At 44.1% G+C, this 26,008-nt stretch overlaps 1 protein-coding gene across 1 annotated transcript in view; it reads left to right on the forward strand.

Annotated features, from left to right (window-relative positions):
• The first annotated feature begins 6,845 nt into the window (after nt 1–6,845).
• LOC120933089 (zinc metalloproteinase-disintegrin-like bothrojarin-1) overlaps nt 6,846–26,008 on the forward strand; it is a 185,350-nt gene continuing 166,187 nt past the window's right edge. The window contains 2 exon segments of the mRNA XM_040346088.1: nt 6,846–7,150; nt 9,658–9,788. Coding sequence (XP_040202022.1) covers nt 9,706–9,788 — 83 coding nt within the window. The 5' untranslated portion in view covers nt 6,846–7,150; nt 9,658–9,705.

Raw genomic sequence — 26,008 nt, forward strand, 5'->3', positions numbered from 1 at the left:
GGAATTGATCTTCTGTTACTGGGTCCGATCTTCCACCCTGTTTCACAGCCACCGGCCTTAGCGGCGCGGCTGTTGAGAACCAGGGGCTTAAGGACCGAGGCCTATTGGGCTCGGTGGTCTCTACCGTGCTGCGTGCACGGAGGTCTACCTCACGTAGGTTTTTTTTCCTCATACATGGAAGGCCTACATGTCTGTGTGTGGGGAGATGAACTGGCACTCTCGTACATGCGTTGTGTACACGATTCTGCTGTCTTTGCAGCAGGGAGTGGTTCAGGCTCTCGCCTTACATACGGTTAGGAGCCAGATTTCTGCTCTGGCTGTTTTTACTTGCGGCGACCCTTGGCGTTGCACTCCTGGGTGCGTACGTTGGGTCAGGGGGTCTGGCAGGTGGCCCCTCCGGTGCGCCCTCCTTTACCCCCATGGGACTTGATTTTAGTCCTTTCAGTGCTTTGAGATGCTCCCTTTGAGGACATTTGGGAGTTTTTTTTGTTTATTGTCACAAAATGTGATTTTATTTCTGGTAGCAATTACCTCGATCAGACGGGTGTCTGTCTGATCTGGCGGCCTTGTCTTGCAAGGCTCCCTACTTGGTCATCCGTATGGATGAGGTGGTGCTGCGGCCGCAGCCGTTTTTTCTCCCTAAGGTCGTTTCGGCTTTTCACATTGATGGGGACATTGTTCTTCCATCCTTATGTCCTCGGCTGAAATGCCAGGAGGAGGCCACTTTGCATCCTCTGGATGTGGTTCGGGCCCTACGAGTGTACTTATATGTTACAGTTCCATTCCGGAAGTCAGGCTCACTGTTCGTGTCGGTGGCTGGCCCTACAAGAGGGCCTGGCAGTCTCGTCGGCCACCGTTCCTAGGTGGTTCCGATGGATTGTGCTTCAGGCCTATGCCCTGAAGGGGCGTGCGCCCCCCTTTCGGGTTATGGCGCATTCGGGGCCTCTTGGGCTTTCCGGCATCTTGCCTCTGTGTTACAGTGTTACAGTCAATCCACGCTGTTTTCAAAGTCTTACGAGATGGATGTGGGTGCATCTTTTGATGCCTTCCTTAGCCGCAGGTGTTACGGGCGGCAGTTTATGGTTGGAGTTTCTCCGTTGAGCAACTCCGGTTTTTGTTTGGGGTGTAACCTGGTTTGCTGTGTTACTTTCCCACCCCTCTAATTTTTTGACACTGCTTGGGGACGTCCCTAATGTCAATGAAGGCTGTGTCCGTCTATGAACGGAAGAGAAAATAGGATTTTTGTACTCACCGTAAAATCCATTTCTCTGAGTTCATAGACGGACACAGCACCCACCCCTCCTTGGTTTGTACTGCTTGTTACGGACTGAGGCTCCTAGAGCAGGGTGTGGGTTATGCCTGGGGGAGCCACGCCCCCTGGGAGGAGCGGCACGAAGGAAAGGTTTTAACACTTTAAGTGCTGTTAAATTCTGCCTAAATCTCCTGGTAGGAAGAAGCATAACCCTAATGTCAATGAAGGCTGTGTCCGTCTATTAACTCAGAGAAATGGATTTTACGGTGAGTACAAAAATCCTATTTTTTTCCCAAAAATTGTGCGCAAGTACAGTGTGACAGAAAGTATTGCAACGACCGCCATTTTATTCTCTAGGGTGTTAGAATAAAAAATATATATAATGTTTGGGGGCTCTAATTAGAGGGAAGGAGATGGCAGTGAAAACACTGTGAAAGCTCCATTAGAATTGCTGGATTGCTGGTTTACTTGTCATGCCAACGGCCACCACAAGATGGCGCCAGATCACAGAAGGAAGCTTAGGCCGGTGCGGCCCGCCGCGATCACGTGGCGGGGACGCATGGAGACACCCATCCTCCCCCGCCGCGCGATCGCGTCAGGCCGCGCCAGACACGCGATCGCGTCAGGCCGCGCCAGACGGTAATTGAGGCCGCGGCTTTGCGGCCTTCTGCAGGCCTTAGCTTCCCCGGGCGCCAGGTCGCTAATTCTTTGCGCAATTGTGGATTTTGTCGAATCCTGCATTAACTATAGTATACGTAGTGGAATTTAAATCGCAAAGCAGTATCAGGAATCTGCCTTGTGGGTCTTTTATTTCTTCATGGAGCGTAAACGCCACTGAGTCCTTGATGGCGATAAGAACATCCTTGGTTTTAGAGGGTAATTCTAGAGGGTAATTCTTATGCGGGCATTTAGGTGGGCTAGTGAGCTAAAATGAGTCTCTTGTGCACATAGTATATCACTATGGTTCAAAAAAGCTTCAGCCCATAAAGATTTACGTTTCACAGGGTTGTTGAGCACTTTGGAGTTAATAGATAGTACATTAAGTGCCTTATCTTGTGGGTATTGTTAATCGCTTGGATAATATAAGGATCATATTTTGTGATGCGCAGGCACCCTCTAGTGGTTGTGACTGGAGTTGTGAATATTTAGTTCCATATCTGTTCCATATGTGAGCAACTTGGTAACAAAGCGTGACACGGACACGGTTGCTGTCCATTCTTCTGCGAGTCATTTGAGAGGAAGTCTCAGGCCCCGTACACACGACCAAACATGTATGCTGAAACTGGTCCGCGGACCAGTTTCAGCATACATGTTCGGTCGTGTGTAGGCGCGAGCGGGCCGAATTCCAGCAAACATTTGCCCGCCGGGCCTTTTCCCAGCAGACAAATATTCCTGGACGTGTTTTAAAACCGTCCGCTGGAATCCTGCCCGCTCGGACATGTACGGTCGTCAGTACAGACCTACCGTACATGTCCGAGCGCCCGCCGTCCCTCGCATGCGTCGAATGACTTTGATGCATGCGTGGAAGCCTTTAAATGGCAGGCCCGCCCACGTCGCCGCGTCATCGCCGCATCATCGCGGCGACGACGCGGACACGCCCCGCGTAATGTTTACGCGCGGACTTCTGTACGATGGTTAGTACAACCATCGTACAGAAGCCCTCTGGCAGGCATGTACGGTGAAAACGGTCCGACGGACCGGTTTCACCGTACATGTTTGCTCGTTAGTACCCGGCCTCAGAGTAGTTGTTTATGGCTCGGCTTGAAGGTTGTTGAAGTGGTACTCCCGCTGTAATGCCGGGTGCGTGGCACGTAAAGATTTATATAGGCATGGGGCGTGGTCGCCAGGTGATATCACCTGATGACCCCGCCCCTTATGTCATCACCACCAGGAGCATGGGACTGTGACGTCATAAGAGGCCTATATAAATCATTGTGCACCACGCACCCGGCATTAACCACTTACCCCCCGGACCATATTGCTGCCCAAAGACCAGAGTACTTTTTGCGATTCGGGACTGCGTCGCTTTAACAGACAATTGCGCGGTCGTGCGACTTGGCTCCCAAACAAAATTGGCATCCTTTTTTTCCCACAAATAGAGCTTTCTTTTGGTGGTATTTGATCACCTCTGCGGTTTTTAGTTTTTGCGCTATAAACAAAAATAGAGCGACAATTTTGAAAAAAATGAATATTTTTTACATTTTGCTATAATAAATATCCCCCAAAAATATATAAAAAAACATTTTTTTTCCTCAGTTTAGGCCGATACGTTTTCTTCTACATATGTTTCGTAAAAAAAAAATCGCAATAAGCGTTTATTGATTGGTTTGCGCAAAAGTTATAGCGTTTACAAAATAGGGGGTATTTTTATGTCATTTTTATTATATTTTTTTTACTAGTAATGGCGGCGATCAGCGATTTTTTTTTCGGTACTGCGACATTATGGCGGACACTTCGGACACTTTTGACACATTTTTGGGACCATTGGCATTTTTATAGCGATCAGTGCTATAAAAATGCATTGGATTACTATAAAAATGCCACTGGCAGTGAAGGGGTTAACACTAGGGGGCGGGGAAGGGGTTAAGTATGCCTGGGTGTGTTCTTACTGTGGGGGGGGGGTGGCCTCACTAGGGGAAACACTGATCCTCGGTTCATACATTGTATGAACCGAAGATCAGCATTTCCCCTGCTGACAGGACAGGGAGCTGTGTGTTTACACACACAGCTCCCGGTCCCCGCTCTGTACCGAGCGATCGCGTGTGCCCGGCAGCGATCGCGCCCGCCGGGCACACGCACGGGAGTCGGGGCGAGCGGCGGCGCGCGCGCGCCCCCTAGTGGCGACTGGGAGAGAGGACGTCATATTACGTGCTCTCGCCCAGCCGAGCCAACTTGTCGACGTATAACGGCGGTGGCCAGTCGGCAAGTGGTTAAAGCAGGGGAGATCATCGATTCAACATCGAAAAAGAGAAGAGGGAAGAAGACGAAGCAGAAGACCGGCCCGCCGCTAGTAAAAGAGCTGGAAGAAGATAGCGGTCACTATGGGTAGTGATGGACAAGACTCAAAGGTGGGTGAAAAAATATAAAAGATAATTTATTAATTTGAATATCCCTACAGCATAAAATAGCAGCTAGATGCTAATATAAGCTAATGATCTAGACACTGGTCTCTAATACAGTGAGAGTAGCACCAGTAACAACCATGTACTGTGTGCATGTGAACAAAAAACACATAAGGACAATGACTAACATATAACAGATACAAAGACAGTCCGGATGCCAAAGTGTCCACATTTGTTGTGGTTCCCAACGGAAATCTTCCGTATGTAGACGTAAATAATCACAAAAATAGGGTGGACAATTTAACAAATGTGTCCCCGCGGGGGGTGAGAGATGACGGTGTTGTAAATATTAAGGAAAGTAAACACATTAATAATGGCTAAGGGCAAAAGGAGGAGCCCCCCGCTGCGGGTGAATTATGCTCTAATCAAATGTCCTTATGTGGTGCTTGAAGATTCCAGTTATTGCAGAGCATAACGCATATACAAGTCACTTGGGTGATGATTTCCCAAAATGGGGATGAATAAGGTGACTAGGTATGAGTACTATGCATTCAGCTGCTGAGAATGGTTTGCTGCAGGCACTGTCAGGTAACCCTAATGGAGACAGTCTCTAATCAGATAAGCCAGGAGAGGCGACTTTGATAAAATCCTCCTGCAGAAGGAAAAGTGGTGGATCTTCACTCTAAAATCTCTAGCACCCCTAGGTATGAATGTGGAATTAACCACATCCATACCGCGTCATTGTAAAATGACGGCGGCAGGAACCCCTCGCCGATCCGGGTGGACGTCATATGACGTCCTGTGTTCCCGGCGATCTAGGGCGCGCGGCGACGCTCATGATCCGGCGCGGGTGCCCGGCGGCCGCGATTGCCGCCGGGTGCCCACGATTGTCGGTAAACACGGCAGGAGTGTGGATCTGTGTGTGTAAACACACAGATCCACCTCCTGTCAGCGGTGAGGAGACCAATGTGTGTTCCCAGTATAGAGGAACACACATCGGTCTCCTCCCCTCGAGAGTCCCCTCCCCCCTACAGTTATAACACACCTTAGGGAACATATTAACCCCTTCAACGCCCCTTAGTGGTTAACCCCTTCCCTGCCTGTCACATTTACACAGTAATCAATGCATATTTATAGCATTAATCGCTGTATAAATGTGAATGGTCCCAAAAAAATTTCAAAAGTGTCCGATGTGTTCGCCGCAATGTCACGGTGACAGTAAAAAAAAAAAAAAAAAAAATCGCAAATCGCCGCCAATACTAGTAAAAAAAATAAAAATAAAAAATGCCATAAATCTATCACCTATTTTGTAGACGCTATAACTTTTGCGCAAACCAATCAATATATGATTATTGGGATTTTTTTTAACCAAAAATATGTAGAAGAATACGCATCGGCCTAAACTGAGGAAAAATTTTTTTTTTTTAATTTTTTTTTTAAATTGTGATATTTATTAAATAAGAAAGTAAAAAATATTGTGTTTTTTTTTTAAATTGTCGCTCTTCTTTTGTTTATAGCGCATAAAATAAAAACCGCAGAGATGATCAAATACCACCAAAAGAAAGCTCTATTTGTGGGAACAAAATGATAAAAAAATTGTTTGGGTACAGTGTAGCTCGACCGCGCAATTGTCATTCAAAGTGGGACAGTGCTGAAAGCTGAAAATTGGCTTGGGCAGGAAGGTGCGTAAGTGCCCGGTATGGAAGTGGTTAAACATGCAATCCTTTTTGGAATGAATATCCATGTACTTCTTATACTTACCGCTTAGTCCCTCACCCAGGCCCAATAAACATTGCATGTCTCCGATATACACCCGGGGATTCCATGCTCCGTCGACAGCATCTATCTTTGGTACATACCACTGAGAATCTGTGTAAAAATAGGTCTTTCTTTACCTTACCTCAGGGTTGGCTGCATATAACCACGCCCCCTGAGATATGATCAGATATCATCTTGTGTCACTTTTATGGTTAATTACCCGTGGGCTGTCCAAAGGGGGACCCCCCTCTAAGGATAGTTAATAAACTTCTCTATTTGAGACTATGTAAAAGTACAGTGTATGTATACCATAAATGACAGCAGCAATTTTCTGCTCAACCTGGTAATGATTGCCTCACCTTAGTCCAGCTTAGTTTCAGGCTTATCAAGGTTTATTTAATTCTATTTTACTTTATTTTGTTACACATGTTCCATTTGTCGTTTTGTCTTTTGTTCTGTGGTCTCCATGCTATGCATGCACTTCCTAGTCATTTGAAGTTAAATGACGGTGCTGTAAAGACTGACAGGCAGTTAATGTGTATATACCTGTCGGCATGAATGTACTTAGAATCAAATAGGAGATACAGCAACAAAGATATATGTGGGTCTAGAGATCATGTGACTTACAGATGAACTTCACAATCTTCACAGAGGAACCGAACCCATTAACCAAAACTCCTGACAATTATCAATAATTCCAACAACGAGAAGTGGGCGTGCACCGATGGAAGATAAAGGAGCGATGCACGGCCCCCCTTCCACCGTCCAGACGAAGCTACGCGATTACGTTTGCGAAACACGTTGACGTCACAGCTCCTGGACGCCACATTCCACTCCCCGGATCAGTGGGGGATACGTAGAGACACAGAGCGGCTGATTTTTCTGCGGCGGCAACGAGCGGTCTTCACTCGCCACTTGGAGCCAGAGTGACAGCATTCAGCATCCATCCACCCAGCGTCCTTCTATCCACCATCTCCAGGCCGATATACAGGTTTAATATAGCCTTGTGCTCTAGGCAGCCCCCTCCCAACACTTGGAGGATGAGCGAGCCTAAACCTTTCCTGTGACTACGGAAGCGGTAAGGTGGATATGAAATAATATGATGTTAATGAGTCACCAGCTACAATATATACCGTGTGCTCAGTGTTATGCATCGCTCTGAGCAATTACTCACAGGCAACCTTATCTGATTAGAGACTGTCTCCATTAGGGTTACCTGACAGTGCCAGCAGCAAACCATTCTCAGCAGCTGAATGCATAGTACTCATACCTAGTCACCTTATTCATCCCCATCACCCAAGTGACTTTTCTATCAGTATATGCGTTATGCTCTGCAATAACTGGAATCTTCAAGCACCACATAGGGACATTTGATTAGAGCATAATTCACCCGCAGCGGTGGGCTCCTCCTTTTGCCCGTCATCTCTCTCACCCCCCGCGGGGACACATTTGTTGAATTGTCCCCCCTATTTTTCATTGTGATTATTTACGTCTACATACGGAAGATTTCCGTTGGGGACCACAACAAATGTGGACACTTTGGCGTCCGGACTGTCTTTGTATCTGTTATATGTTAGTCATTGTCCTTATGTGTTTTTTGTTAACATGCACACAGTACATGGTTGTTACTGGTGCTACTCTCACTGTATTAGAGACCAGTGTCTAGATCATTAGCTTATATTAGCATCTAGCTGCTATTTTATGCTGTAGGGATATTCAAATGAATAAATTATCTTTTATATTTTTTCACCCACCTTTGAGTCTTGTCCATCACTACCCATAGTAGCCTCTTTTATCTTTAGGGTCTCTCCCTCTTGAGATTCCCTTTATGATAGTACCTTGGTTTTTGTATGCTATTTTGGCTACGGTAGAGACCCCTTATTAGAGGAGTGACCACTCATAGTATCCCTACATTATCTTAGTAGCGTCTCTACCGGGGTATGTTCATCCACTTATGTATAAGAAGATAGCGTTACCCGGCAGAAGGCAGAAAGAACCGGAGAGCGGGAGAAGAGAGCGGAGAAGTCGGAAGAAGACCCCCTGAAGAAGGGAGAAGATCGGGCCACCGCTAGTAAAAGAGCTGGAAGAAGATAGCCGAGGAGCCCGGCAGAAAGAACCAGAGAGCGGAGAAGTCCGAAGAAGCCCCCCGAAGTCGGAAGAAGACCCCCGGAGCTGACTAATAAAGGGGGCTCCCGGATTCCGATAAGCTCCCCGCTCACAGACCCTGACAACCAACGGCCAGGGTTATCGGGAAGAGGCCCTTGTCCCCATCAACATGGGGATGAGGTGCTTTGGGGTGGGGGGCCGCAGGGTGCCCCCTGCCCCAAAGGACCTACCTTCCATGTTGAGAGCATGTGGCCTGGTACGGTTCAGGAGGGGGGGGGCTTGCTCGTCCCCACCCCCTTTCCTGACCAGCCGGGCTGCATGTTCGGATAAGGGTCTGTTATGGATTTTGGGGGGACCCCATGTCGTTTTTTCGTCGTAGGGGGGGTTCCCCTTGAAATATACCAGACCTAAGGGCCTGGTATGCTCTTTAAGGGGGAACCCATGCTGCTTTTTTATTTAAAGTTTGGCGTGGAGTTCCCCCTCATGATTCATACCAAATACCAGCTCTGTGGGAGGGAGGGGTTTGCCTTAGAGCCGGTTCACAGTGGGGCGACTTCCTGTAAAGTTGCCTCACTATGAATGGGGATCTGACTTGGAGGTGACTTCCATTGAAATCAATGGGTACAAGTCGCCTAGAAGTCGGATTAAAGTAGTACAGGAAGCTTTTTTGAAGTCGGAGCGACTGCAGTAGTGCGCATTTAGATGGCTCCATTCACTTACATTGATTTCTTCATGCAGCGTGACTTGAGGCGACTAGGGGCGACTTGAAGTCGGGTCCAAAGTCGGACCTGTGTGAATGGGCTCTAATGCCCCGTACACACCATCACTTTATGTGATGAAAAAAAACGACATTTTCTGTGAAGTAAAAAATGACGTTTTTGAAACTTCAATTTTCAAAGACGAAGTTGCCTACACACCGTCGTTTTTCTCACAATGTTCTAGCAAAGCGAGGTTACGTTCTCACCACTTTTTCCATTGAAGCTTGCTTCATAAGTAGCTTCTGGGCATGCGCGGGTGAAAAAACGTCGTTTTAAACTACGTTTTTTTGCTACACACGGTCAATTTCTGTGAAGTAAAAAATTACGTTTTGAAAAACGAAACATAAAACTGAAGCAATTTTTTTTTGGTCGTTTTTTTAGAAGACATAAAACGACGTTTTCCCCCACACACGGTCAATTAAAGTGACGTTTTTAAAAACGTCATTTTTTTTCATCACATAAAGTGATGGTGTGTACGCGGCATTAGGCTTAAAAAAAACAATACAAATAGAAAATAGAAAGCTGACTAATAAACACTTTTCTATCTTCTCATAATCCTAATGCAAAAGTGCAGGTATGAATACTTTTACTAGGATTTGTTCCAAAATATCTTCTTCTGAACATGCGCTTGGTGTTTATTGACTTTTGCTATAACTATCTCCAATCTTTGTCTTCTGGCTTCCTGTGTCTAGTCCTCTCTAACATTCCCTTCTCTCCTCAGGATCACAGCAGTTCAAAAGTTTCTGTTGCATCCACTTTAGTCCATGAGATGGGCCATAACCTGGGAATGAATCATGATAACAGGAATTGCTCATGTTCCGCAGGGTCTTGCTTCATGTCACCAGTTCTCAGGTATGATCAGAAATGTTAGAGCTGAACTAAGCCATTAAAAATACACAGTTTTATGCAGCTCATGTATTTATGAATAAATTGTTAGATTTACTTTAAAGTGACCCTGTCACCAATCTAAAAATTAAGTTCCCTGTAAAACACAATGTAAATACTTACCTCTCCTGCTGCTCGTACCACTAAAGGCCACTCTGGTAAAGAGGAATTGTCCATGATGTCTGCCGGCAAACCTACATTTTAAAGTGGACCTTCAGTAATATTTTCATCTATTAAATATTCTGCCAGTAAATACCTTATACAGCCCACTTCCTGTTTCTTATCTGGTAATTAGCCTAGGCTTATGACATCATGCACAGCTCTCTAACTCTAATGAGTGTTTGCCAGGAAGGGAGGGGGTGAGTCATACGAGGGCCAATGAGAGCTGCAGAGCTGGAGGTGTGGGTGTGTGTAAATCCAGGAAATGAACAGGCAGCAGCTTCAGCTGCCCACAGTTAAAATGGATGCAGCCAGACTCAGTGGAAGGAGATTTCTGCAGCATATTTGACAAGTACAGAAACACAGTATATATAAAATATGCAAAGTGGTTGGAGGGAAGCTTCAGAATGGCAAAGATGTTTTTATTACAAATATGAGCAGACTGCAGTTCCTCTTTAAGGAGTGTTGTTCTTTTGTGACTCTGTAGCCCTCACTAGTTCTTCACACCAACAGTACACTGTGTCAGTGCCCTGTATAGCAGCACACAGACTTAAAGCGGGAAGGGTGGGATGGTAGCCAAACTGGTGTGCTGTGTGCAAATGTGCTGGAGAGGAGCAAGCTGACAGGAGTAGAGAACTAAGTGAGTAGAGAGATGGCCTGATCAGTCTGCTACTGCTCTCTTACTGTCCAGTCACACGCTGGGTGCAGGATATTAAAGCGGGGGTTCACCCTTAGAGGGCACTTTTCCCCCTTAGATTCCTGCTCGTTATTACTAGGGGAATCGGCTATTTATTTTAAAATATGTGCAGTACTTACCCGTTTACGAGACGCATCCTCTCCGTCGCTTCCGGGTATGGGCTTCGGGAATGGGCGTTCCTTCTTGATTGACAGGTTTCCGAGAGGCTTCCGACGGTCGCATCCATCGCGTCACGATTTTCCGAAAGAAGCCGAACGTCGGTGCGCAGGCGCAGTATAGAGCCGCACCGACGTTCGGCTTCTTTCGGCTACGAGTGACGCGACGGATGCGACCGTCGGAAGCCTCTCGGAAGGCTGTCACTCAAGAAGGAACGCCCGCTCCCGAAGACCCATACCCGGAAGCGACGGAAGAAGATGCAGCTCGAAAACGGGTAAGTACTGCTTATATTTTAATATAAATAGCCGATTCCCCTAGACCGAACGAGCAGGAAGCTAAGGGGAGTTTTTTTTTTTTTTTTAAATGGGTGAACTCCCGCTTTAACATCAATGTAATTAAAGTGATAATAAGGATAGAATACTCTGTGTAATGGTTTTGCACAGAGCAGCCCCAATCCTCCCCTTCTCGGGTTGCCTGCTGGGGTTCCTGGCTCCTCCTCTTCTCTGAGTGCCCCCATAGCAAGCCGCTAACTGTGCAACTCTGGGGTCTCGATATCGGATAGGTAGCAATCTATGCTTGCACTTGGCTGGAGAGGCGCTGATCACATTTACACATTCACATGAACAGTTACAGTGCTTTAAAGTATTCATACCAGGGCTCAAGTCCTGCGGGAACGCGTGGGAACGGAGTTCCTGCACTTTTTTCACAGCAGGAACGCAGTTCCCTTTGCAGGACTAGAGCAGCCTTGAGCAGCCGAGAAGCCTGAGCCAATCCTTCAATAAGTGGCGATGCCCAGCTCGAGTCACTGTCAGGGGCAGGCGAACCTTAGTAATGTTTTAAAAAGAACTTGCTCTTTCTAAATCCCGCGATAACTCGTGGCAGACCTCAGCAATGTCTCCTGGGAACAATGACAAAAGCTCCCAGGAGACATTGCGGCATCGAGGAAGTGACGGAATACCCGCACACTACCCGATGAATCCATATACAGGAAGCGGCCAGTAACATAAAGGATTACTAAGGTACAGTGGAAAAAAAACATGCAGTTTAGTAATTATGCATATGAGCGTATCATTTTTTTTTTTTTGGTGGGGGAGTGAATCTTGGGTGAGAGTTCCCACACTTTTTTCCCCCAGGACTTGAGCCCTGATTCATACCCCTTGAAATTTACCACATTTTGTCATGTTACAACCAAAAACGTAAATGTATTTTGTTGGAATTGTATGTGATAGACCAACACAAAGTGGCACATAATTGTGAAGTGGAAGGAAAACGATAAATGGTTTTCAATTATTTTACAAATAAATATCTAAAAAGTGTGGCGTGCATTTGTATTTAGCCGTCCTGGGTCAATAATTTGTAGAACCACCTTTTGCTGTAATTACAGCTGCACGAGTGACATATTTGCCCATTCTTCTTTGCAAAATAGCTCAAACTCTATGGCCCCGTACACACCAGCGGATCTGTCCGATGAAAACGGTCCGCGGACCGTTTTCATCGGACATGTCCGCTGCCGGATTTTAGTCTGATGGCTGTACACACCATCAGACCAAAATCCCTGCGGAAAACAAACGAGGTGACGTGTCGCGACGTGGCCGCGCCGTCGCCGCGACGATGACGCGGCGACGTGCGCGACCCTGGAAGGTCAATGCTTCCACGCATGCGTCAAATCACTTTGACGCATGCGAGGGATGGCAGCCGATCGTGTCCGGTGAGTCTGTACAGACGACCGAACACGTCCGACGGACAGGCTTCCAGCGGACAGGTTTCTTAGCATGCCAAGAAATTTTTGTCCGCTGGAAAACGGTCGGCTGGACAAATGTCCGCTGGAAACCTGTACGGTCGGCCGTACACACGACCAAACTTGTCTGCTGAAACTGGTCCGCGGACAAGTATCAGCGGACAGATCCGGTCGTGTGTACAAGGCCTAACAGATTGGATGGAGAGCGTCTGTGTAGGGCAATTTTCAAGTCTTGCCACAGATTCTCAATTGAACTTTGACTGGGCCATTCTAACACATTACTTTGATCTAAACCATTCCATTGTAGCTCTGGCTGTATGTTTAGGGTCGCTGTCCTGCTGGAAGTTGAACCTCTGCCCCAGTCTCAAGTCTTTTGCAGACTCTAAGGCCTCGTACACACGATAGAATCCATCCGCTGAAAAATCCCAGCAAATTGTTTTCAGCGGATAGATCCTATGGTGTGTACACTCCAGCGGATCTGTTTCCGCGGATATTTCTCCCCTGGGATGGATTCCAGCAGATCGAATATTTGCTGACATGCCAAACAAATCCATCTGCTGGAATCCATCCCAACGGATGGATCCGCTGGTCTGTATAGACTCACCGGATCCATCCGTCCGAAGGGATCCCCCGCATGCGTCGTAATGATTCGACGCATGCGTGGAATTCCTTATATGACAGCGTCGTGCACGTCGCCGCGTCATAATCGCGGCGACGGCGCGACACGTCATCGCCAGAGGATTTTGGCGCGGATTTCAATGCGATGGTGAGTACACTCCATCGCATTAAAATCTGCTGAAATCCTCGAGAGGATTTATCCGCGGAAACGGTCCGCTGGACCGTATCCGCGGATAAATCCTCCCGTGTGTATGGGGTCTAACAGGTTTTCTTCTAAGATTGTCCTGTATTTGGCTCCATCCATCTTCCCATCAACTCTGACCAGCTTTCCTGTCCCTGCTGAAGAAAAACATCCCCACAACATGATGCTGCCACCACCATGTTTCACGGTGGGGATGGTGTGTTCAGGGTGATGTGCAGTGTTAGTTTTCCGCCACACATGTAGGCCAAAAAGTTCAATTTTGATCTCATCTGACCAGAGCATCTTCTTTCACATGTTTGCTGTGTCCCCCACATGGCTTCTCGCAAACTGCAAATGGGACTTCTTATGGCTTTCTTTCAATAATGGCTTTCTTCTTGCCACTCTTCCATAAATGCCAGATTTGCAGGGTGTGCATGACTAATAGTTGTCCTGTGAACAGATTCTCCCACCTGAGCTGTGGATCTCTGCAGCTCCTCCAGAGTTACCATGGGCCTCTTGGCTGCTTCTCTGATGAATGCTCTCCTTGCCCGGACTGTATGTTTAGGTGGACGGCCATGTCTTGGTAGGTTTGCAGTTGTGCCATACTCTTTCCATTTGTGGATGGTGTATTGAACAGTGCTCCGTGAGATGTTCAAAGCTTTTTTTTTTTTTTTTTTTTTTTTAATAACCTAACATTACTTTAAACTTCTCCACAACTTTATCCCTGACCTGTCTGGTGTGTTCCTTGGCATTCATGATGCGGTTTGTTCACTAAGGTTCTCTAACAATCCTATGTGGGCTTCACAGAACAGCTGTATTTATACTGAGATTAAATTACACACAGGTAGACTCTATTAACTTAATAGGTGACTTCTGATGGAAATTGGTCCCACTAGGTTTTAGTTAAGGGTATCAGAGTAAAGGGGGCAGAATACAAATGCACTCCATTTTCAGATATTTATTTGTACAGAATTTGAAAACTACCGTATTTATAATTTTCCTTCCACTCCACAATTATGTATTATATACTTTGTGTTTTACATAAAAATACCAATAAAATACATTTACGTTTTTTGGTGTTGACATGACAAAATGTGGAACATTTCAAGGGGTATGAATACTTTTTCAAGGCACTGTATCTCCAGTCAACTCTTCTGGTCAGACCCTGAACCCAAATACTAAAGGTAGGTAAATATGCTGTTCACTTTGCAGGGGAATTCTCACTCTACAATAATAAAATCTCTTAGCTTAGTGAATGTATTGAAATCCCACTTTGCAAAGAATAATCAAGCATGTGTAAGAAAAACATTTTTTTGCTTGCACATGATTGGATGATGGAAGTGAGCAGGGCTTCACCTAATTCACTAAGTTAAAGAGGAACTGCAGTCTGCTCACATAATTTGTAATAAAAACATCTTTGCCATTCTGAAGCCTCCCTTCAACCCCTTTGCATATTTTATATATACTTTGATTCTGTACTGCCTATTCACTTCCTGGATTCACACAGAGGCACGCCTCTAGCTTTGCAGCCCTGCAGCTCTCATTGGCCCACTTATGACTCATCCCTCCTCCCTTCCTGGCAAACGCTCACGAGAGTGAGAGCAAGAGCTGTGCATGATGTCATAAGCCTAGGCCAATGACCAGACAAGAAACAGGAAGTGGGCCAGTGGCGGCTGGTGCTCCATTTTTTTTGGGGGGGCGCAAACAAAACCCCAACCAACCCTCCCCATCACTCGCCTGCAATAGGGCCTACAGACAGACAGATAGATATATAGATAGATAGATAGATAGATAGATAGATAGATAGATAGATAGATAGATAGATAGATAGATAGATAGATAGACAGACATGTAGATAGATGGATAGATAGATAGACTGTCTATCTATCTATCTACCTGCATAGCTAATGTCTGTCTATCTATCTGACAGATAGATATGCAGATAGATAGACAGACATTAGATATGCAGATAGATAGACATGCAGATAGATAGACAGACATTAGATATGCAGATAGATAGACAGACATGCATATAGACAGACAGACAGACAGATAAACAGACAAATGGATAGATAGACAGACATGTAGATAGATAAAACAGACATGCATACATATATATAAATATATAGCTAAAGACATGTAGATAGATATAGATAGATGGATAGATAGATAAACAGACATACAGATAGATAGATAGATATATAGATAGATAGATGAGTGAGAGGGAGAGATAAACACAGATAGATGAGAGATTTGGTAATGAATAAGAGAAGCATAAAATCGGAACCAGACCCCCATGGCCCCCCTTTTCTCCCTTCTCCTGCCTGACACCCTCGCTGGGGAGCTGATGGCCGCCATTTCGGACAAAATATGCATTTAAAAAAAAAATTCAATAACCGCCATTTCGTACACAATGCACATTTTAAAAACTTTGTTTCCCCCAGTTTATTAACATTTCTGTTAATAAAAAAAGGTAGAAGCCATACCTTTTTTTATTAACAGAAATGTTAATAAACTGGAGGAAACACACTTCAGCTAATAAAAATAAAAGAGAGTCCGCGCTTAGGATGCAAACTAATGCTGCTGCCTCCCTAGGAAACCTCAGTGATGAGATCAATAAAGAAGTAAAAAGATTGGGATGGTGGCGCTGCAAATTGGATCACCCTTAGGTGTTCACAGTTCCTGTATATTCACAGGTGTTGGGTAATCTGTTTACAGGAAAAATCCAATTTAATGGACCTCCCTAGTAGGAAACACAATCCTTCAGTTACCCTATTTACTGGTGCCGATAATAAAGTTGCCTCAAAGAGGGTTAATGTGGGAGTGTCCTATTGTAAGGTCTTGTAACGTGGTGCCTCAAAATTTAAATGTCAGATAAAAAACTGAGAGTATAGTGCCTCAAAATATAAATGTCAGAGATGAGACTAGTTGCAGTGTCTTATGAATAAAAATGTCTCGGATACCAAAGGCAAGAACAAAAAACAATAAAATGTGTGTAATCTTCAAAGAGATGTGGATAACGATCTCTAAAGGCAGATAATAGTCACTTGTGAGTGATTAGGAGTGCTTTAACTGAAGAATATATTAAAAAATATATATAAAAATAATTAGTGGCCCCTATGTAGTGTCAGGGTGTCTGAGGGGCACTTGGCACCCTGGCTGGTGCGTATATTAAGAATTTGTACCTTAGCTTAGGTGTCTAATACCATTAGAAAGTTAATTGTGATGCAACATCTAGTATCAACAATAGTATCAAAAGAGAAAATGTGTATCAAAATAGTGCAACAATGTATTGCAATGTGCCTGCGGAGCCTCACTGAGTGAACTCCGTGTGAAGTATATACAGTAATTAGTTAAACCTCAGTGTGCTGATTAAAAATAAAAAGTTCATATGTGCACAGAAAGTTCATAGCAACTCAGGAAAAGAAAAAATGATGAAAAAAAAAACTGATATAAGGGCTTATAAGCCACACATTTGTTAAACCAATCAAAATAGTCCTATGGTAACGTTCCTTCATGCAGATTAACCCTCAATTAACTGGTGACTTGAAGTGCCATTAACGTGCATTGAAGTATCGGTGACAGCTGTGATCCCCCACATGGGTCCCCACTCACCAGATGTCGTCACCCCCCAGGGGGCAAAAAGCGGGTGGTGGTGGTACCTCGATGTCTACAAGGTGATGGTCTCCTGCGATCAGTCCTCGGGTATCTCCTTTGTCCAGGGATCAGGGGGTGTTTAGAGTGATTTTTCAGGTGTCCACGTTGAATTATTCATTAGACAAAAAATGAAAAGAAGGAGCGCATAGCGTAATATGTTTTTGTATTGTTAGGATATACCCAACGAACTAATTTATTTAAAAAGGGAAAAATTGATCAGTTGGAGTGGAGGCTCCACGTGAATCCCTGCGCAGAGGGAATTTCCACCGAACAATAAGTTTAAAAACAATCACAGAATAAAAAGTAAGAAGTAAAAAGAAAAAGGAAAAAAGCCCCAAGCTGCACTAGCCTAATGTCTGCTGCTGCTAGTTTTTGCTTCACTGCTGGGATAGCCAACTTAAAATCCTCCCTTGGCGTCCGCGTGCAATATTGCAGTGATCAGCTGAGACAAATGGCGTGCTGGCAGGTAGCGTTTGAAACAGCGTATGAGCGTCTGTCTAGGTCACCTGACGCGTTTCGTCATGTGACGTTCTCAAAGGCGATGACAGGCTTCATACGCTGGAAGTTAATATAGCTGCTTCAGATGTGTCCCGCCCCCGGACTGCAGGAGGAATAATTTTGATAGGTGTTATCAATCAAAGGGGAGAGAGCAAGCCGGTATGGTGATATTTAACCCCTTGGCCATCTAATATAGGGGACGGGATATACATATGCTGCGGCTGTGAAATACATATGAAACAAAAATAGAGATAGTATGCCCATCTTCACACATTAATCTCTATCTAATATCTATGCCTCACGTGTTATCTCAAAAATACAATAAAGGAGAAGCAGGCACAACATAACTAAGTTTTCATTAAGATAAAAAATATATATAAATAAAAACATAAGAACGATCCTAAACCAGAATCTAAGTTCCTGTTCTTAAGTGGGATGTGTATACTGTTATGTGTTATTCAGATAGATATATAAGACTCAAACCGATGCTGCTGCGGCATAATCCCCATGGATAATCTACTGGCTGGGTTTATTGTTGATGAACTAGCTTGCATATATGGAATAACTAAAATAAAAATAAAAATAATAATAAATAATCCCAGAGGCAACCCGGTATGTGAATGTTCCTAGAATTTCAATTGGCAAGACTAGTATTTAATCAATTGTGAGGATGTACTAGTACAGACCCTGTTTAATTAGTCAAAAGGGATTTGGTTAATTCATTTGTACTAACTGGGAGAGGGTATGTCTTAATTGATATATAGTGTTTGGGCGGATTTGTATATACTCCAACTTATAAGCCCAAGGGCACCGTATATATTAAGGTCCACAGGTTTTTTAAAACCCGGTTCATATATATAATATGCTGTTGTACTATCTAGGAGAGGGTATCTAATTGCACCTTGAAAGTGCCAGACAGGGTTGTTTTTTCTATCTCTATGTTCAGTAGCAGCTTGCAAATACATGAGCCCCTTATGTAGCATTTTTTATATATATAGCCCCAGGGGTAAGCGTAATAATATTGGGCTCAGTGTCTACTTTTAATATAAAACTTAAATATGAAGGGTCCCAGTAACGACCCCATAAAGTAAAAGTTCCTAAGGTCCCGAAAGTCAGAGCCTTAGGTGGACAACTGTATTAATGTATTAATACAAGACCTACTTGGTTGATCAGCATAAATTTAGTGTATTCACTATGCTGTCTGGGAGAGGGTATATCTGTGATGATATATAATATTTAGGAGGTGGTATGTGTACTCCCATCGACAAGTCCGGTGGCCCCATATATAACGAGGCTCCAGAGATGTTTTATAGAACAGTTTATAAATGTGTTGTACTGTTGTACTGTCTGGGAAAGGATATCTCAATATAACTTAAACTGCTGAGAAGAAATACTTGTTCCATTGGTATATTCTATATCAACCTGCAGATCCATGGGCAACATGTGTAGAGCCCTTAATGACCCCAAGGGTGAAAATAAATAAATAAATAAATAAAAAAAAAAAAATGTACCAGTGAGCTCAATGTCTAATATTGATCCAAAAATTATGTTCAAAACATTCGAAGGGTCCTTAATGGTCTAAATATATTATTCTAAACAGGAAATAATCAAAGGGTGAGCTGACAGGTCATAGTCTGGTATCTATCCTCATGGGTGCTCACTATATGTTATGTCATGAGTTTATAAGGGGTCAGTCATTTATTATGATGTATTTAAAGCGATAATTCACTATTTTAAAACTCACATTATCAAAACCACACATCATAAGTCGATTATTATTCACTGTCTGGTGTATAGATGTCATCCGTATTGGTCATAAACTTTTTGTCCAGAATATTGAGATGTAAATTCAAGTGTTCTCAAATATAGGTATGGTTAAGGAGTTTTTGTCATATAAACTTTTGGGAGGCATGTATCTCCCTTACTCAACATTAAGGTGCTAAATAGGAGTGTTGGAAATAGCAATCTGTTTGAAATATTAACTCCTCTCTTTCTTATTATCAGGGTCTTATGTCATTTTCTTAGAAGTTTGAAATGAAACAATTTAGATCGATATCCAGGTTGAGGCCGCCAGGCGCCAGCGACCCCAACCTGTGTATCCAGCGGGTTTCATTCTGAGAAACCTGAATTCTTTTGTTTCCCCCCCGCCAATGATCTTTTATAATGTCAATGCCGAAAAAGGTAAGACATGAAGGATCTTTGTGATGTTTTTCATCAAAATGTCTGGAAAGGCTATGCTTAGGGAAGCCATTTCTGATATTAGCAATATGTTCCCGTATTCTTACTCGTAAGGGTCTGGTGGTTCTGCCGACATATTGTAACCGGCACGGGCACTCTATGACGTAAGTCACATGAGTGCTGTTACAAGTAATCAATTCTTTAATTTGGAATTCCTTGTTATTCACGTGTGATTTGAAAATGGTTTTCCTTCGGGGTTGTGGTCTGTTGGTTCTACAGGGTAGGCATCTTTGACACCGATAAAAGCCTTTGAGCTCTGGGCAAATATTTACTTGTTTTGGAGGATCTAGGACATTATGGACAAGATGTGTCCTGAGGGTAGGTGCTTTGCGATAAATGAATTTTGGACGTTTGGGTAATAGTGTAGCTAAAGTTCTGTCCTCTTTCAGGATTGGCCAATATTTTTTAAAGATTTTTTCCAAGTCATGATATTGGTGACTATATCCTGTAATGAAGGCCATGTCCATCCCGGAATTGGTTTTTGGTGGTTTCTTTTTGAACATTGCTCCCCTATCCATATCACGTATTGACATTTTTAGCTTCATTAGCACTTCTAATTTATAACCCTTTTCCAGGAACTTTTTAACCAACAAATCAGCCTGCAGATCATAATCTTCTATTCGATGGCAATTTCTTCTAATGCGGAGTAGCTGTCCTTTCGGAATGTTCCCTGTCCACTTCGGATGATGACAGCTGGACACTGGTATATAACCATTCCTATCCGTCTTCTTGAAGAAGGTTTTGGTGGCCAGTATGCCATTATGTTTGAAGATTTGCAGGTCTAAATAGTCGATGGTTTGTGTGTCCCATTTTCCTGTAAAGGTGATTCCAAACCTGTTGTTATTTAGTTGTTTTATGAAATTGTCCAGAGACTCTGGTGTTCCCTCCCATAAAATCATCAGATCGTCTATATAACGTCTATACAGTCTGAGTTGTGGTATATCAAGACTGTATATATATTCGGCTTCCCACATATCCATGAAGAGGTTCGCTACGCTCGGAGCGTAGCGAGCCCCCATCGCGACTCCTTTCTTTTGTACATAGAAGTCATTTTTATACCAGAAATGGTTGTTCATCATAGCCATTTTTAGGCCTTCCAAAATAAACGAGATTTGTTCTTGTTTCATTGTGGTGTGATTGTGCAGTGCCACTTCGACTCCCTTAAGACCGTCCAGTTGTCTAATACTCGTATAGAGGGAATCAACGTCTATGGTTGCCAATAGGAGGCTATCCGTATTGGTGATATTTTGGAGTTCCGTTATTAGTTGTGTGCCATCTTTTAAATGTGATCTTCCTTTGGCAACTAGTGGTTTGAGGAACTGATCCAAATATTCGCCTAGACGTGAAAATATAGAATTTATACCACTAACAATAGGTCTTCCGGGTGGTTTATCTAATCTTTTGTGTATTTTGGGCACTTGATAAATGACCGGAGTTTTTGTGGATTCCGAGATGAGATAGGTTGCCTCCTTTTTGTTTAAAATTCTTATGGTTTTACCTTTATTGACAAATTTTAAAAGTTGTTTCTTGTAAGCAGATGCAGGGTTCTTCTTTAGTTTTACATAGGTATCTGGTACCCGTAACAAGTTCTCCATTTCTGATTCATAATCAGTTTTTGTGAGTATGACCAGTCCTCCCCCCTTATCCGCAGGTCTTATCACTACTCCTTTCTTCTCCCCGATTTTTTTGATGGTTTTCCAGATATTTGTATTTCCTTTTTGTTGTTTTCTCTCCATTTTCTCAATATCCTTTTCTACCATCTTTCTAAAGGCACTTAGACATTGGTTCCCTGGTGTTTTGGGATTATATAACGATTTATTTTTCAAAGTAGTGTGCGTGTATTGTGAGAATTCCTGTGTAGGTGTATCTTCATTTAAAGCGAAATGTTTTTTCAAATTCAATTTCCTCATACATTTTTGCAAGTCGATATAGGTGTCGAATTTATCTAAAGCTTTTGTGGGTGCGAATTTTAGGCCAAGATCCAGAGCTTGCCACTCTTCATCCGTGAAGGTGACATTGGTAAGATTGTAGATGCCTTCACCTAAAACTCTCTTTGGCGTTTTTTTTCTTCCCCCCTCTCTTCCCTCTGGGTTTTCTCCTCTTTCTTGTTGCCATTCTGATGTTGGATTGCTCCTCTCCCATTGTTGGGTTCTCCCTGTTTCGTACACAATGCACATTTTAAAAACTTTGTTTCCCCCAGTTTATTAACATTTCTGTTAATAAAAAAAGGTAGAAGCCATACCTTTTTTTATTAACAGAAATGTTAATAAACTGGAGGAAACACACTTCAGCTAATAACCAGGGGGGACGGGACGGCCGCTTTTTACCAAGTAATATACATATATAAAAAAAATATAATGATGGGGAAGGCTTCAGTTCGTTCCCTACCTCTTTGCAGCAGATCCTCTCAGGCGGTGCGTTCAGTATTGAGCTGCAGATCTGACTGAGGTGACGTCACTTCCTGACATAGTTCTATTACACTGTGTGCACTGACTGCACCCGCCCGGCCATAATACAGGCCATCGCTCCGGAAACAGTGACGCGATGGTCTGCGCCACAAAGGCATATTTTAGCTGCCAATGTAGCACCGCGACTGCAATCTTGTGATTGCACAGACGTAGCGCTACCCATACAGCACTGTGCCTGGCGCCCGGGCACAGTGCAATAAGGACTTTTTTTTTTTTACTGACTGGGGAGGGGGGGGGGCGTTGCCCGGGCGCCCCCTATGGACAGCCCGCCACTGAAGTGGGCTGTATAAGGTATTTACTGGTAGAAAAAAATGTTTTACTATCCAAAGTTAAGACAACAAGGGCAGAAGATTTAATAGATGGAAAGTTGAAAAATTGACTGAAGGTCCGCTTTAAAGTGGATATAAACCCAAATTTTTTTTTCTTGCTGTCACAATGTACAGTATAAGATTTCCTATCATCTGTGGCCAGTCTTGCCACAAAGAGTTAATCCAGCTCTGAGCAATCCTCTTTTCTTTTTTCAGTGAAATAACTTTTGTCCGTTCCGCCCCCTTGCTGAGTGACAGGTTATTTACATATCTCATGCACTAGCCTGGAGACAGGCATTATTTTTTAATTCCCACCCCCACTCCCTTTCTGAAGTCATGTGGTTACTTTTCTGGATTTTGACTGGATGTTGGTGATCATAGCAGAATTTAGTGTAAGAAATACACAGGACAAAATGCATGTTGACAAGGGGAGTGTAGAGGTGGGCGGGGAGTCTACTGACATCAAGACTCCACCCACCGAGCTCCAGACAACAGATCCACCCACAGAATTTGCAGTTTTTCAGTTCTTATAACAGACAGAGGGGAGACATTTGACAGGTAAGGATACATGTGAACTACCGATTTAATTTTAGTAAATCAACACCATAGAGTCCAGGGTAGCCAGATCAGGGTATATGCACACTGCACACTGTACGCTGCAAATCAATCAGTGTGTATGTCCATGTGGTCCAGAATTTAGTTCCTTTTAGATCCATGGGATTAACCGATCTGGACTCCACAAAGACCAGTGTAAATGACGTTTCAATATTGCTTTTCTTGAGGAAGGCGTTCCACCTTAAAGTGGATGTAAACCCGATTAATGAAATTTGAGCTGTGCACATATCTGCAGTGTTTTCTAATCTCTCTTCAAAGCACTAAGTCCCTTGGCTTTCTCCTGCTCAGTAGCTCTGTTTTCAGCCTGACAAGTTCTCAGAGATGGCAGCCTGAAGTGTGTGTCCTGGGAGGTTGCTATAAACAGATTAGCAGACAGTTTGCCATTTCAGAGCAGAGCTCTGCACATTCCTTTCTTCCTTTTGCCAATGTGTAGGGGGTGTTCCTTTCCTCCAATCAGCTGTCTTGGCTGCATGCCAATAATCCCCTCCCAGTGCTGACCAGGAAGAGAAAATCTGTAACACAGAGAGCACTTTCTAAAGGATATATACAGCTGAAGACAGCAGATATGCATGTAAAACTTGTGTAGGGTGATTTGTTTCATCTCTATGTATCATCTGAGGTTGTTCACGTCATTGGGTATATGTGAGGGTTTACATCCACTTTAAAGCGGAGGTTCACCCTAAAAAACAAGTTTCTACCATGCCATTCAGCATACTAGCGTCAGCTAAATGATGCCTTTATTTATTTTTTTGAGCCGTACTCAGTTTAATCCCTTAGTTAAATTTCAGACTCCCCGTGGGGAGTAGGCGTTCCTATGCAGAGGGGAACATGATTGACAGCCGGCTATGGCGCGTCACGCTTCCCAAAAATAGCCGAAGTAGGACCCGGCTCTTCACGGCGCTATACGGCGCCTGCGCACAGACTAGGAGCTGACTGCGCAGGCGCCGTGAAGAGCCAAGTCATATTTCGGCTATTTTCGGGAAGCGTGATGCGCCATAGCCGGCCGTCAATCATGTTCCCCTCTGCCTAGGAACGCCTCACAAAATGCCCCTGGTGGTAAGACAATGCAAGAAAAGAAAAAGGACACGTAAAAAAGTAAAATGACTGAGTGAATAATAAGAGTAATAATAAGGGCCCTTTCACACGGGCGGATCAGTAATGATCCGCTCCGTGTGTCCGCAAAAGCTCAGCGGGGATCCTCCGTAAAATCCCCGCACACTGTGTAGGGACCGCTCTGTCTTTCCTCCGCTCTCCCCTATGGGGGATCGGATGAACACGGACCGTATGTCCATGTTCATCCGATCCGACAGACGGAAGAAAAATAGGATTTTCTTCCGTCTGAAAAATCGGATCTTTGCGGAGGCGGACGATTACGGGTGTCAGCGGATGACCATCCGCTGACACCCGCAATCACATAAGGACCAATGTATGTCCCGTTTTCATCCGCAACGGATGGATGAAAATGCGGACATCCGCACGTCTGAAAGGGCCCTAACTGTATGCCTAAAAAAAGAATGGTAAATAAAACATGCGGGGGCAGAAAAGTGAAAATAATTGGAAAAAGAAAAGAAGAGTCCTCCAAAAGGGTATGAAATCTTTTAGCTTAGTGTAGAAAAGATTGGGATTGAACTGTGTGTAGAGATGAATAGACTGTATGAGCCTTTGTATGTATTTTCTATATTTACTGTATATACTCGAGTATAAGCAGAGTTTTTCAGCCCTTTTTAGGGGCTGAAAATAGCCCCCCTCGGCTTATACTTGAGTCAGTGTACCTGTCGGGTCGCGGGCATCTATTTTTCAAATGTCGCAACTTCCCCCTGGTTCGTGATAGGCGTTTGACACTGTGTTCAGCTACCGCCTATCACAGAGGTCCTCTCATTCTCGGACTTTCCCAGCAGACACTGTGTTCAGTGTTCCGCCTATCATGGACATACTCTTGTCCGAGGATGAAAGAAGGTTTGTGATTGTCGGAACACTGAACACAGTGTCTGCTGGGAAACGGAGTCAGAGGATGTGAGGACCTGCGTTATAGGCGGTAGCAGGACACAGTGTCAAACTCCTATCATGAACAGGAGGAAGCCGCGACTTTCCAAAAATGGACGCCTGCGACCCGATAGGTACAGTGACTATCACGGAACGGGACCAGGAGGAAGCCGTGAAAAATGGATGCCCCGCAGCCTAGTATACAGGTACACTGAGGCTGCAATGTGCACAGTGAGAATGGGAACAGTAAGGCTACAATGGGCATAGTGAGAATGGGCAGAGTAAGGCTGCGACGGGCAGAGTAAGGCTGCAATGGGCACAGTAATGCTACAATGGGCACAGTCAGAATGGGCACAGTAAGGCTGCAATGGGCACAGTAAGGCTGCAATGGGCACAGTAAGGTTGCAATGGGCACAGTAAGGTGTGCAAATGGGCACAGTGAAGCTGCAAATGGGCATTGTTGACCCTCTTTTCCGCTTACAGTAGCTGCTGCATTCTCACTCTAGGCTTATACTCGAGTCAATAAGTTTTCCCATTTTCTTGTGGTAAAATTAGGGCCTCGGCTTATACTCGAGTATATACGGTATTATGTTCAGTACTAAAAGAAAAATATTCTAAATGTATTTTTCAACTTTTTATATTCAGGTATTGCAAGTTGGCAACCTACCTGGCTAACTGGAAAGCTAGTTGAAAAACATATCACTTTTACTGTGGTTAGCATAGGTCTGTGTGAACTTTATTCACATTCACAGTGTAAGCACTGTTTTACCTGTGTATTGACGTGCTAAGGTAAGCAAAGCTCCTCCAAACAATCCAATCCACAGTATTAGTTGTGGAAGGGAGAGTGGGGGGGTTTGAAATCAGGGAGTGC

This window comes from Rana temporaria, chromosome 3 (assembly GCF_905171775.1).
Source record: "Rana temporaria chromosome 3, aRanTem1.1, whole genome shotgun sequence".
Taxonomy (NCBI): Eukaryota; Metazoa; Chordata; class Amphibia; order Anura; family Ranidae; genus Rana; species Rana temporaria.